Raw genomic sequence first — 15,691 nt, forward strand, 5'->3', positions numbered from 1 at the left:
AAGTTTTCTGAATCGACTCAAATTGTCTTTAATGTTTACAAAGACATCGGAGGTTAATTGAAGATTATAGTTTCAATGTTAAAAAATACATTTCGTTCACGGAAGACATCATTTTCTTTATAAGCGAAGTGCGCATCTCAACGGCACAGTGCATTATGGGTAGCGGCGTGGTGCATTGTGGGTAGGCTAAACTACCATACGGTCATTGAAAATGAATTGAATCTAATGGAATGAGCTCTGATTTGTAACATTTCAACCGCTGGAAAGTTGCTGCTTTTTATTTTATGTATTTTATGTGCTTTACTGTATTGGGGGGGGGGGGGGGGTTGACTTAAAAGCTTTAAGGTGTACAGTTACGCAAAGACACTCTAATCTACGCCATTTAAATGACGGCTAGTTTGGTAGCCTCACTTTTTTTCACGCATGCGCAAACGTAATGCACACTTTGCTTATTGAAACACGTTCGTCAAGTTCATTGAAGACTATATTGTCTTGGATCCTTACGAAATCACATGCGTTAGGTTATTAAACCCCAAAACTCTAAATACATTTTAAAATACTTTGTTCTTCACTCCCAAAAATGTATTTTTACGTTTTTTAAAAATGTTTTGATACAGCTTCTGACATGAAGAGATCGCTTAAAGCAATGGTAGTTATAACAAAAAACGGCCAGCAGGTGGCCACAGAGTATAAGAGATCAGCCAGGGTCATGTTGCAACAAGCTCTTTTTCCCAGTGTTTTCAACAGGTTTGTGAATAATGATGAAACTTAGCTATATTCTAATTCTAATTGCTGCAAAATGGAAACAGATACAAATATACTTTTTTTCCTGGTCGAAGAAGAGACTCTAATCTTTCTTTTGGTAGCCATGGTATGTTTTATAGCAATAGAACAGAATATTCAGTGTATCTTGCAAAATCAGTCAAACACCAGTAAAACAGTCAGGAGAAAAGGAGGTTGCTTCAGTGAAAATGGCTGGGAGTGAATGAGTTATTAAAACTCTTTGACTGCCAGACGTTTTCAGAAACGGGTTGTCGCCAGTGCCAGCCGATTTTAAGCATTTTGACTGATCTTTCAAGGTCCATAGAAAATTATGTGTTTGGACTATGGAAACACACATACTACCAAATGAAAGATTGGGCTCTCATCTTTCATCAGAAAAAAAAAAGTTTGTTTCTACCTTATTCCGTTCTTTAGTAATCAACAATAGAAAATGGTTAGTTTCACCTCTGTTTTGAAACAAACGTCTTTTAACGTCTTTGGCACTCCTCCATAGGATTTTACTAAACGTTATTTAACGTTTTTGGCAGTCAAAGAGTTAAGACTATATTGTCTAAAAATTTATCGATTATATTGACTTTGATGTTTACTAAAATGCACAATATTAGCAAAAGAAAAAAGAAAAGCATACATTAGAGTCAGAGACTCAAAATGATGCTCACGAAAAATGAGCAAGCTCCAAGAACATGTATGTATGATGTTAAGAAATATCGCTATGCATGCAAAATTCATTCAAGACAATCAAAATCAAAAACACGCCTGCTCGGTTGCTCTCGTCTTCCGTGCTAATGTTTTTAATCAACTCAAGTCTGTTCAGTTCAGTGATGTTAAAAAAGAAACATTTACATGAAGTTATCGGTCAGCAAAATAGCCAAATTGTAGCCCACCTGATGTTTTCCAAAAACGTAAACAAACATAAGCGAGAGATAACCATGTTTGGAAAAGTCAAAGGAAATGATGGATGGTCGAGTTGTTGACCTTGTTAAATGTCGCTTAGACTGCTTGCCAGCTGTTTAATGTCACCAATTTTGATCCTGCTGACTAGTTTTATTATACACGAGGAAAGAAATATCCCAGAGGAATACTTTTAATCACATTCCTCACATAGTGGATTTCTGAGTCAACTTCCACAATCTCTGCTTTCTCCTCCATCTGTGCTTTGTGTTTGTGCCCGCTGACGCACACTTCATGACTCACTCGTGTGCCGATCATCGAAACCAAACCAGCGACTGTTTAGTGAGAGACGGATGTGCCCGTCCTCATTTGTCACTCAGTGAGTTTTTTACACTCGGCCCGCAAAGAGAATTCAGTACTTTTCACTAAAATAAATGTTAGAAGAATAATATATAGTACATACAAATATCAAGAATTATCATTAATATTTACTACGTCATATACATTAGTTTCATTGAAAACCTAAATTGTCTTTAACTCTTTGACCGCCAAAAACGTGAAATAACGTTTAGTAAAATCCTACGGAGGACCGCCAAAGACGTTAAAAGACGTTCACTATGTTTTTTTTTTTTGGTTTTTTTTTGGAAACAGGTGGAGGAAAGCCTTGGCCAGCTGTGCTGAAAGTATCAGGCAGATCTAGTTAGTATAATGCCTATTTTTGACCTTGAAAGATCAGTCAAAATGCTTAAATCGGCTGGCACCCACGGCATCCCTTTTCTGAAAACGTCTGGCGGTCAAAGAGTTAACGTTGACCAAAAGGCATCCGTTATGTTCACTAAAGCCTCAATAGTCTGATGCTCACAAATCATATTAAGTGAAACATTGTCTTTCATATTTACAAAAATGTGATTTGGGTATGTTAAAGACAAACCATAGATTAAGCGTTGCAAAAATTTACAATTGTGCTAAAAAAAAGAAGTACAAATCGTCACCTTCTTAAAATAATTGCCATTTTTCTTTTGCAATAATTATTATTATTTTTGCCTAAATCATCTCCTCATGATGCAAATGGTCAATTTTTTGGTGTTTGCTGAAAAATCGTAGGCGATTTTTTTAAGGTGTCGATATGTAAACTTATGAGCACAACTGTACGTTAAATTCATTGTAAACTCTAAGGTTAGTCAATTGCCATTATTTTTTTGTTTTTTTAACACATACATTAGGTTCATTGTAGAAACTGTATTGGATGAGAGACCAAAACCAATAAATAGTCTTTGATGTTGACAAAGGCATATATGCACCGTTTAATCCATAAAGACTTGAAAAACACATGCATTAGGCTAGCCAAAGACTCTAAATAGTCTTAGACCAGGGATGGGCAATTCTGAGTGGCCCCACCCACCCACAAAAAAAAAATATATATATATATATATATATATATTATGTTTGTTTTTGTTGTTTTACAAACCCATTATTAGCATTAATGGAAAAAATGAGGCGCAAGACAAACTCATGAAAACACAAGTTAAGCAAGTCAAAGAGAAAATGGCCTTTGAAGTTTACAAAAATACTTATAATGAGCTGAATTGTCTTTGAATGGTTACAAAAAACACAGTTTCGTCAAACATTTACAAAAACACATTTATTCGGATATTACTCTTAATTGTCTGTGGTGTTCATAAAAACAAGTACTTTACATCATGTTGACTGAACTCTAAACTGCCTTCGATGTTTACCAAAAAGTAGATTAGTCATTCTTTCATTTATTGTCAAAAGAGTCTAAATTGTGTTTGATGTTCAAAAACTCACTCATTCTTTATTTCTGGAGCAATTTAACAGCAGCTGTAACAAAGTGAGTGCTGTACATAAATCATATAACACCGTATAAATAGTAGCTTAGTTAAAGAGTCTTCTGTAAGTCGTGTGTGACTTACAAAAAAAATGTAAACATCCCAAACGAAATCACGTCGCACCTTTGCACTCGTATCGGAGGACCGCTGTGTGAAAATCCACTTGTGAATTTTCCCGACTCGGGCTGCCGACACGTTCGGCTCGGGAAGCGCAGGTGTCGGCGGGCTCGGGGATGAGAATTATTCATGATTATCGAGCGCGGTAACTAGCGAGTCGCTCGTGTTTGAGCAGCTAAATGGGCTCTCCGTCAAGAAGTGGAACGCTAGTGTCACTTTGCGTCCTTGCGGCGCAGCCATTTTGGCCACTGGATCTGGCACCCGTTCAAAGACATTTGCGGCGGCATCCCGAGCCGAGCAGTCGTACTGAGAACTTTCCACGTTATTGCATCAAACATGCATTTAATAGTCATTTCCTCCTCATGGTGACAAAAAAGCTACGTTCCAAATAATCACTTGATTTAACCAATCACGTGCCGGCTGCGGGATTAAAATATTGAAATGCGCTTTTGTGACTGTCACATTGTCTTCTGGGCACACGGTGGGATCGCGCTGGTAAATGAAGCCCAGCAACAATAGCCATGTGGGAGGATTGCGGAGAGATTAGACGATTGTCCGATGTTGGCCTGCTTTAGTTTAGTGTAAGCAGATGAGGCGAAGAAGAGAAGATGTGTTTTGTTATGTACTGAGGCAGCAGCACAGTGAGGGAACTTGTTTCACACTGTTGCTTCACAGCAAAAGGTTCTGGGTTCGCCCGTTGGTTCCAAACAAGAGGTCTCAAACTTATGTCAGGGATGTGATTTGACCAAAGTGAAATTATCTGAAAATTTAGCCGGGGGTCTGGGGGCCGCTGGCACCCAGCTAGGTCCAGGGCAGTGCCCTGGTGGGGGACAAGGGGGCGGAGCCCCCCGGAGCTCATGGGTTTTCCGTGTTTTTAAGTACTTTCAATGCACTCACATGACAAAGAAATAGACAAAACAACAGCATAAATTTTCAATGTATATTGAACTATCCCATATAAAATGGCAGTTTTAGTCAACTCAAAATCAGTCACATTTAAAAACATTGGACTGCCTTTGCTTTTAAAAACTATCACTGAGAATATCATCATATCTAACTAATGTGATTACTAAGTTAACACAAAAATAATGTTGAAGAGTTCAAATTTCATGAACAAATAATTGTATCATGACCAAATGAAAAGTAACTCATATTAGAGCATACCACAAATGTCTTTGTTATAGCACAAGATGTTATCTGTCGGAGTCATGTGCATACACAATGAACTACTAAAAAATAAATAAATAAATAAATAAAATAAAAAAAATTTGGATTTTTTTTTTTGGGGGGGAGATAAAAAAAAGCGGAATTCCGCGAATTAGCGGATAAATCACATCCCTGTTATGTGAGAGACGTTGGAGACATTATGGGTGTGTCGGGGTTGCCGGAGGAACAAAACTGCCAAAATTAAGAATATATAAATAAATGAACAATGAACAAAACAAACTGAACACTTGTTACATATTCCATTTGAGCTGGTAAACTCCCGCCTTTTATTTCCCATTTGTCAATTTTCCGTGCATTTGGCCGCTAAGTGTCCGCTTGTCCGGGCAGCTCTAACATACGTTAACCTTCACTTTCCTCTTCTGGCAAACTGGCACGCTGTAAAGTGGCAAGCAGATTAAATCTCTATCCCAGCGCCGCCATCGCTGCACATGAATTCATTTGTCCCAGCTTGACCCGAGGGCCTCGATGCCGGGGGAACGTTTTCCTCGCAGGAGATTTACTGGGTTGGGTCGGGTTGCAAGAGCTTTTGTTGTGTACCTGCGACGGCGCGTGTCTTTGTTATGCAGCCAAACATCCTATTTCCCAAGACTGTCATGTTTTGTAGTCCTGTTGGTCACATAAAGTTTTCTCCCGCCTGTCAATCACAAGCCGAACGTTTTCATGTGGGAAAGTCAGCAAACTATAACACTTTCATAACCGTTTTATAACCGAGCACATCAACACATAAAACGGACGTTAGGTCGGTCAAAGAATTTAACTGTCTCAAATGTTAATAAAAAAACAACAAACTTTAGTTAAATTCATTGAAGATTCTCAATTGTCTCTGATGTTTATAAAAATGTACGCTGGGTTGATTAAAGACTCTTTTGTCTTTCACATTTATGTACAACAATAAAAGTTAGGTTAGGTAGTCAAAGACCCCAAATTTACAAAACATACAGTATTAGGTTCTTGCACTCCAATGTTTAGTGTTTAATGTTTAATGTTAACGGAAACACACGCTACAAATTCCTAATTCTCCTTGAGGCTAATACAACTCACAATTGTCCGATTTTTTTCAAAAACACCAATGTTACGTTCACCAAAGAATAAGTTATCTTCTTTGCTTACAAAAGAAAATAAAATACATTTTATTACTCTGTTTGGTTCATGAGAATGAATTATTTTGTTTACTATGGCGAGTTCATCGTCAAAATTTGCGTTTTCCTTTTTAAGATACGCTTCAAAATCCACCTCCTCTAAGCGTAAAAACGTATTTATTATTTGGCGAATTTTGGGTCCTTTTTCGAATTTCTAGCGTTTCCATTCAGTTTTATTTTCGCATTTCTTGAAAACTCCAAAAAAAAAAAAATGGGTGGATGGAAACCCAACTTATGTTACGTTCACCAAAGACTAAGTTATCTTCTATGCTTGCAAAAAAAAGTACATTCGATTACGCTAAATTGTCATTGATGCTTCTAACATCACGATTGCAATATGGTCGTATTTGTTGGACTTGTTGGAGATGTTTGGTTCGTGGGAGATTGAATTGTTTTAATTGTGGCGAGCTCTGATGGGACAAGCCGAAAGTCACTACACAAACAACTCAGGTATGCTACGTTCAATGAATACTCTAAATTGTCTTTGAATCAAATACTGTCTTTGATGAAAAAAAACAAAGCATGTTTGGTAGCGCTACATAGCCTTCAGATGCTTATAAAATGCATACTTTAGGTTACTCTAAATGATCTTATCATTCTTACATTGATACAGGACCGATGCAGTGAATCACACAGATTGGGTTGAATAGGGACACTTTTGGGAGCTTTGGCAATTTTCAGCAGTCGTTCCTGAACGAAGAGAAACCGTAATCTATTGGCAATGCCTCGATCCCGACCCCGCCGCAAGATCGGGAGTTCACAATAGAAATTGTTACTGTGGGTACCGGAACTACGGAGCGAGCTTGTCTTAGCGGTGTCGCTAATAACCCCGCGAGGACGCAACAATGCTAAGCTAAATTAACTCACGCCCCTCCTCCGCTTCTGAAGCCATTGTTCATATCAGGCCGGCGGGACGTAACAAATCCGTAATTAAAAAAGCAATCCAGGCGATTAAACAAAGCCACTTGCTGTGAGACAGCGGATCCCAGCGAGATAGCAATCTGTCATTAGGCTAAAGAATTGTCCTTTGCCTTTCTGCCTTTATCTCACTAATGCGGCCGACGGAATTGGCCTTTTTTGCCTAACGCCCGGCGGATTAAAAATAAAACAGAAAAAAGCTCTCAACGAAACGTCCTAATCAGTCGCATCTCCACTGTTTACTCCCCTTCTCTTGCACAACCAATCCAATTGTCACTTCTTCTTCTTTTTTTTTTTTTTTTTTTTACAACTTTGTCCCACTTGAGTGGCCTTCGTGATTCCATGCGTTCAACTGGAGTTCGAGGACAATCTGATGGCGCTGGCGTCATTTATTTTGGTTTAGCATGACAGACAGCTATTTTGGGAGTCAGCCAAGATGTAGAAAAGGCATCACATACATGCCTGCCGATGGTGGCTAATTAGCATTAAGAGTGGAACGAGAATATCAATCTCTAAAAAAAACAGTATGGCTATACAAACATCAAATATCAACGTGACAGCTGTCAAGCACCCGAGTACTTTGTGACTATTTTGATCTTTCACTTTGATGTTGAAGTGATCAGCTAACAGGATATTTACATTGATTCCTTGCTGATGTGGTATGGATAGAGGCAGTTTGTAATTGCGTATATACACCAAAAGGTCCTTTTTTTGTTTAAAATTAGACAAGGAAAAGGCTATGCATTAAACCTTCTCTAAACGTTCACCAACAGTTTTAAATATTTTTCTTGTTACAAGGAAATTTTGAACAAAAGCACGACGAGTGCATGCCAACTCCAGATATTTCAGAAAATAATAGACGATAGATTCCCGCATGGTCCTACCCCTGCGTTTAAGCTTGACGCACCCGCGAGGTCCACAAGGCTCCACGTGGCAAAATTACACAATTTCAACAACCACGCCCCTTTGTACGGCGTCCGCGTGACCACAATTTTCCGCACCGCATACCTACGACAATTTGTAAATACACGGAAATTTACTTTCCGATGCTTTGTTTTCATTTGCTTTGTAACATGTAGCCTTTTTAGACTGTTTTCAAAAATGCTTCTCTATTGTGGCGAAGTGTTGCAAATATGCTATAGGCACTCTTCACTGCCCCCTACAGTCTGAGAGAATAGCAGCTAACAGTGAGTGCAAACGCGCCTAATATAAATGCTACAAAAGTTGTGCAGGTCTAATTCTGCACGTGTCACTTTTGCGTGGAACGTTCATGCCTGAAGCATCAACCAAGCTTTCAGTGATACTTGACTCATTTAGCCATTGTCGGTAGCAAAAAGTTAATGAATATGATAACTTCATTATTTTTCATGTACAATTAATAGCTTTGAAAACACATTTTGCCACTTGCTGTTGACTAAAAATGACATCACAAATGTTCAGGAAACGGGTAACAACCAATCACGGTCCACCTGTTTTTCTAGGTTTGGTCACGTGATAACAAACTGAGCCATGATTGGTCGGTACCGGTTTCCTGAGCACGTGTGATGTCATCTTCAGTCGACAGCAAGTGGCAAAATGCGTTTTCAAAGATATTCATTGTACAGGAAAAATGTTGAAGTTATCACAATAATTACAGACAACAAAATGATCTTCTTACTACTGAAAATTACTCAATGAATCAAATATCAACTTTTGCCAGCATAGCAAAGGAACTCTGGAGCGCCCAAGTTCGACTTGAGTTCAACTGCAATCAGATCATGTTTGTGAAAACGGGGATGCCCAGATTCTCCTTGGACTCATCTTGTTCTAAGGTGATATTTAACAACGCTAAAATATAAACACACTCGGCTGGGCCTCATGAATAATTTCTGGGGGGGGGGGGGGGGGGAACAACAACAAAAACACGAGCGTCAGCAACGTTGAAGGCAGGCCGCTTTCTATCCAACCACAGCGTTTTCTGGTTGAGATGGCGGACTGGACTTGACCATCACATTACTGATGGACATGCTGCTGTGATACAGCAATGTGTACGTGTGTGTGTGTGTGCGTGTGTGTGTGTGTGTGTGTGTGTGAAACTGGCAGCAGCATATTCCCTTGAATGCGAGGCTTTCAACTAAATGAATGAATACATTACAGATCGGTGGCCAGCCATCAATAATGCAGCTCGGCCCAATAAAGCTCCTTGCTGGACAATAGTGGGGGACCCCCGAGACCATCAGCATCACTATCCACCCCCCCGTAACCAGTCACGGCCATGCAGAGACGAGGCAGGAAAACAGTGGCCGGGAGCTGCACCAGCAGTCCGCCCACATCCGCACTCTCATTCACAGGTTGACACAGCCTGGCAAACACTTTACACACGCGCGCACACACACACGCACGTAAGCAAACACACACACTGATAAGCACATGCATTTCCTTTCCCAGGGCGAGCGCATTCATATTCAGCGCAGGCAGAAACAGTCGGGAGCCATTTTGTTTTCCCGGCCAATGACTGGAAACGCGGAGGCCATTACGACCTTGTGATGAGTCCTGGGCTTTTAATAGGATGCACTTTCGTTTCAAGAAAAAAAAAAAAAGCTCATAAGGTTATGAGAATGTAGACATATTTTTATTAAGCATGAGAGAAAAATGGAATCTCGCGAGAGTATGTTTTAAAAAACATTTTTTTTTAAAATTAAGTTTAAAGATTAAAGAATTTATTTATAAGCTCAAGGAATATGATGTATTTTTTTTGGGAAAAAAAAAAATCACAACATGAGTAATTTTACAAGTTGTATCTTTTGAGAAAAAAAGTTTCAAAAAAAAAAAAGTAATGCCCTTACAAGAATTCTTTTTTTCCCTTCGGAAAGAAGATATCATTTCACAAGAATAACCTCCTAATTTTTCCTTAATCATTTTAATACTTTTGAGAAAAAGTCATTATGAGAAAAAAGTCATACTGCAGGTTGAGTGTCCCGAGGGTAAGAAACGCATTCGTATTCCGCACAGGCAGAAGCAGTCGGGAGCCAATTTGTTTTCCTAGCCAAGGACTGGAAAAGCGGTGACCATTATGACCTTGTGATGAGTGCGGGATTCATATTATGATGCACTCAGAGGGGCAAACAGGTATACATTGGCCATCCACTGTATCACAGTTCATCATCAGCATACCAGCTATATTGCAGATTTTATTACGGTAATTTGTTATTTGTTTTTAAAGGATACTTTTCTTATCTTCACGGTTTTCAGTTGCTTATTGAAGGCCAGAAGAATAGCAAAACAAAGTAGCTTGTGCCAACCACAGCTTACACCCAGACACTCACGCAAACTTGCAGATGAAAGTGTATTTGAAATTTGGGTAGCATTTATTTTTTTCTATTGCTGAAAAGTCATAAAAAAACTGCATATTTTCAAGAAAAAGAAAAGATGATGAATGTTTTCCAAGACCAAAGTGCCACGTATCTTCTGACGTCGGCGATCATGTTGCGCCATCGTTCCCTCTCTTCTGTCAATTGTATCAACTCATTTATTGTCGGCACTCCCTTCACATCCACTCACTTTTTGAGACAAGAAGTTGTATATTTTTAGTCGAGCTGCCAAACGATTCCTTTTTTAAATCAGATTAATCCCATTTTAGAATTTTAATTAATCACGATTAATTGCTTAATTAAAAAGGCTTTCTTGTCCAAAAAATTTTGCTCGCCAAATTTGAAGAGCACCTGTTATGTATTAATTGTTTTTGATAGTTAATGTTATGAGGACGTCTTCGACATTTTTTGCTCCCCTACACAAACTCATCTTCTTTTTCTAGTCAGTTATAATTACTTGCATAATTTAAAATGGAAAAAAATGACCCCAATATTTTGACATGAACAAATATTTTGAATATCTTACACAAACATTGATGAAAATGTTTTACTTGAATGCATGTCATTTTGTTCATTGCTCAAACACAACATGTGCTACGTAACCATGCAAGGATCAACTGCGGTCAAAATTAATACAGCGATTAATCTGCGTTAATACATGATTAATGCGATCATTTTTTGTGACTAATTAATTTGTTAAAACTTTAACTTTGACAGCACTCATTTTTAGATGAGAGGGGGTTTAATTAGCATTTTATTTGTTCATTTTATGGAAAAAAAAGTCGTATTTCTTGGATATTAAAGGCTTTGTTCGAAATATATCAAACAAAAATATTGCAAAAAAAAAAATCCGCTAGCATGTGTATTGGCAGGTGCTGAATCACAAGGATGCTCGGGTCCACTGTATTTTTAGTCAGAAAAGTTATTTTCAAGAACAAATAAACCTGTAATGTTACAAGAACAAAATTCTACTTTCCAAGATAAATAGTTGTGAATTTGACATGAACATTGTGACCTTTGGACAGTTTTTTTTTTTTCATACGAAAAGCACCATTTTATTCAAGGAATAAATTGCAGGGTGAGTATGATATAAGCAAGACTTTCATATTCAGAGCAGGCAGAAACAGTGGGGAGACATTTTGTTCTCCCGACCACTGGCGGAAAAGCAGTGGCCACTCTGACCTTGTGATGGCTTTAGAATTCACAGCCTCTCTTTTCCCGAGGTCTGCTGACCATCCAAATGTACCTCGCATCCTGCGAGCGACTTCCGCGTGCAGGTGGAAGTTTCATTGGAGTGTCATTTATTCATTAGCTGGCAATCAGACGCTGCGTGCGCGGCATGAGATGTCATAAATCAGCCGACGGCCGGCCATTAACAATTCATGCCATTCATAATACATAAGAGCCCTCATTTATTTATCACCTCTAAATGGGATTTCCTTCCCTTGCCTCCATCCCCGTTGGAGAACATGCGTCGCCGCCTGACCGATGGCCATTTTGGGAGCCAGCCAGGAAGACAGACAGTAGACAACGCGCTTGTGCTTTGTTCGTCGGCTTTCTAGCGAGGGGCTCGACGCGATGCTGGCTAATTAGGCCTTAAAGTGATCTTGTGGCTGCCACATTTGCGTCTGAGTTGATTCTGTATGAAGAACGCTGCCAGATGCTCGCGCCGCATGGCTCTGCACAATAGATGACAGCACATTACGGCGAAGGCCTCAGGGGACTCAGCGTGGCTCGTTGTAAAGATAAACAGCAAATTACAGCAGAGGTGCACCTTGGGACTTGACTGTAGTCCACAGCGGTACATGGATATTTAGAAAACAACTGTAAGGTCAAAAAGTACCAAAGCGTAGTTTGGCCACCCTGAAAATGGTACAACAAAAAGAAGGTAATATATAATGTGCATCTTAAGGATGTGCAATGAGGATCGATTGGAACCCGGGACTAACATTCCGGTTCTCTTGGAATCGTTCATATTTTAACATGTCTGTCGCACTATAAGGTGCATCGGATTATAAGGCACACCTTCAATAAATGGCCTATTTAAAAACTTTTGCCATATATAAGGCACACCGCATTATAAAGCGCATAGAATAGATAGAATAGGTTGCGTTAATAATCCACTAGATGAAGTTTACTTAACCAATATTGATCCACATATAAGGCACATTGGATTATAAGGCGCACTGTCGGTTTTTGAGAAAATTAAAGGCTTTTAGGTGCGCCTTACAGTGTGGAAAATATGGTTTGTTCGTTTTTGTAAAGAAGGAACTACATATTTCAATTTTTTTTTAATTCTTCCTGTGACAGAAATAACATGTACTAATATAATCTAATCTTAAATTCTAATGTTATTGTAAAAAAAGAATTTTTTTTTTTTTTTTAATGATACACTTTCACAGAACATTTTTGTGTTTATTTTTGGCTGGTTTTGCTTTGTCTGTGGCCTTTTCGGTGACACCTTAATTAAAAAAGGACCATCTGATGACACCATATATCGCGTGAGAATTCAATTCAGCAAGCATCGAAAGATTCGAGTACCTTCAAAAGAGAAACAAACTGTAACTAAAATGTATTATTGTTGTGTACTCACGGGTGGCAGGCTTGTTGCAGTTGTGTCCGTGTCGGAAATACTGCGGGTTCTCCACCACGGGGATGCGAGTCATCCCGATGACGACGGCGTCCGATCCCGCATCCAGCGTGCACGGCGTTATAATCCCGTGGTTGACGTGGTGAAGAGGGCTGGCCGAGTCTTCCTCGCCACTGATCACAGCCACCGGACCTGAAACCAGATGGGAGTTCTTCATCATCGAGGTCGCTAAAATATGTGAGCGCATTTTGGATTTTTTTTTTTTAAAGATGTTTATCCACAAGTCAAGCTTATAAGTAGAAAGGTGATTTGAAGATGTAAAATGCATTTTTATTAAGAGAATGTGGCAAATAACATGAACATTTATCATGAAAAAGCAGGCAAAATGTCAGTCTCAAGAAAAAGCCTTTGTTTTTTAAAGTTGCAACTTACATATATTTTTGCTAGTGATTAAAAAAGTTGTAATCTTAACAGGTAATTAAAAAAATTATGAAATAGAGATGCATATTTTGGGGAGAAGTGTCAATGTTACAAGAATACACGATTGTATTTCTGAGAAATAAGAAATTGGTGGGGGCAGTATGTAGTCAAATGTGATTTAAAAAAGCACTATATTTTGCAGGAAAAGTGGAAAATTTTCAGTTTAAGCATATTTAAAAAAAGAAAAAAAGAATGAATTACAAACATTCAATACATTTTCAAAAGAATGCATTGAATTTTTGGTGAAAAAATCAACAATCTTGGTTATCTTATTGGTCTGACAGAAAAATCTAAGAAAAACCTATCTTGAGTCAGTTAAAAAAAAAGTGGTATAATTTTTTTTTTATATATATTTCTATTATAAAAATATGTTTGTTGACTATTTTGACATGTTGAAAACGGCACACATACAGGAAGTCAACAGCAGTGGAGAGCTGACAGCCGATCTGCTTACCCACAATGCCGAGTGCCTTCATCACGAGGCAGCAAATAGCTAATCAAGAGCAAGCGACATCCAATAATAGAGCTCAGCCTGAGAATGGGGAGCGGAGGTGGGATGTAACGCCAAAGCCGCAATTTATTCAGGACAGCTGCGCCGCCGTTGCTGTCGTTGGCACTTTCGTAGCGGAGCACTCACTTTATTAGGGACGTGAGCGAAGCATCAGCATGGACAAATTGCCAGGCACAGTCGGGAGACACGTTGCTGGAATTGTGTGCGTGTGTGTGTGTGTGTGCTTTGCAATTCTCTCAAAATAAATCATCTTAGAGCAGCAAACTTGCTTTTTTCCCAAAACACTCCTCAGTTTTCATTTTATGATACACAAAAAAAAAAAAAGGCAAATTGAACTTGTGGTGCTGATTTACAAGAGTTTTAATTGTTGCTATGCTCCGCCCACACACGATGAAAACTCAAATCAAAGTTAGTGTCAATCTGACTAAATCTCAAAGGCAAGTTTGTTCCGAGAAATGGACATCATCACCATAAAATAGAGGCTTCAATCCGACATGGCAGACTTCCTGTGTCTTTGCTTTTAAGGCTTCTTAAGTCTTTTTTGTGGGTCAACTCATGATAGGCGCGAATACCAAATGTCATGTTGCTAAATGAAGCCTGCATTTGAGGCTAGATTTTGTTTTTGCTTAACCTTGCGGAAATTAATTATAAAGGTTTTGTGTTTGGGGTACTTGCTAGCTATCTATAGTATCTTCGCTACCTACCAACCAACCATATGAATATGAAATATTAACCACTAATTGACCTACTTACCTCAACCTTGATCTAGCTACCTAACCCGTGGACAGTATCAAACTTTCCTATCTTCAGTCTACCTAACAAACCCAAGCTATCTATTTACCGTATTTATTTATGTTGCCTCGTAAATGATAAATGGTACTTCATTTCTATACACTTTTCCACCTTACCAGGCAAGCGCTTTACATTTGACTACTCATTCACCTACTGATGAAGCAACTAGGTCTTGCTCAAAGATACTTCGACGTGGTCACAGTGGCATGGGATCGAACCCACAACAAGCGGGTTGCGAGACATCCACTCTAACACTGAACCACACCGCCCTCATAGTATTAGAGTAGTACCTACCTACCAACATATCGAGCAACCTACTTACCTACCTACCTTTGTCATGCCATTTACTTTGTATTTGTCTTTGACTTGGCTTGTATTTGTATTAAGAGAAGATGGGCCCCAATCTCTTTTTATTTTAGCTCAGTGGCGTCTCTGAGAGAAGCAAGAACAAAAGGATGGGTATTTTTGAGTTTTCCTTCTCCTCCGGGATTGCCCAGAACTTCGACTGAGCGGGCGCTTATTGGAAAGCACACAAAAAGACAAAAATGCAGAGCACACAACAAACAACCATGACTTCAAACGTCTCACATGCCCAAAACTATGGAGGAAGTCCACATCATTGCGATGGCTAAAAACAGAAGGGGGGGAAAAAAAAGGACAAAAAATGGTACCTGCAACAAATGTGCCTCTTTAATAGGGCACATGAAATGGAATGAAAAACCATCTGATCAGACTCCGAGGCAGATCGATGATGGCTGCCTTCCAAAAGCACACACTCACAAACACACACATGCACACACACACGTTGGTTTTCTGGCAAGTTTCAAGGGAAAATTGGACCGCTCGGATTTGAGAGCAATGTAAAAACGAAATTTTCTTAGATGAGTGATGGAAAAAGCCAGACCGGCTAATATGTATACAAACCTACGCTAAGGCCCGGTTGATAACAAAAGGCACAGGTACAGGTGCGCAATTCCAAATATTAAGCCTTTTGTACCCTTAAGGACCAGTGTAGACAATTCACAATTGCGTTGTGGTCCCAA

The 15,691-nt window shown here is 39.1% G+C and overlaps 1 protein-coding gene across 1 annotated transcript in view; it reads right to left on the reverse strand.

The window, feature by feature from the left end:
* The window catches only part of ntrk3b (neurotrophic tyrosine kinase, receptor, type 3b), a 269,219-nt gene that overhangs the window by 35,780 nt on the left and 217,748 nt on the right, over window positions 1–15,691 (reverse strand). The window contains exon 13 of the mRNA XM_077563793.1: window positions 12,869–13,057. Coding sequence (XP_077419919.1) covers window positions 12,869–13,057 — 189 coding nt within the window. The remainder of the gene's footprint in view (window positions 1–12,868; window positions 13,058–15,691) is intronic.

Source organism: Vanacampus margaritifer, chromosome 4 (genome assembly GCF_051991255.1).
Source record: "Vanacampus margaritifer isolate UIUO_Vmar chromosome 4, RoL_Vmar_1.0, whole genome shotgun sequence".
Lineage (NCBI taxonomy): Eukaryota > Metazoa > Chordata > Actinopteri > Syngnathiformes > Syngnathidae > Vanacampus > Vanacampus margaritifer.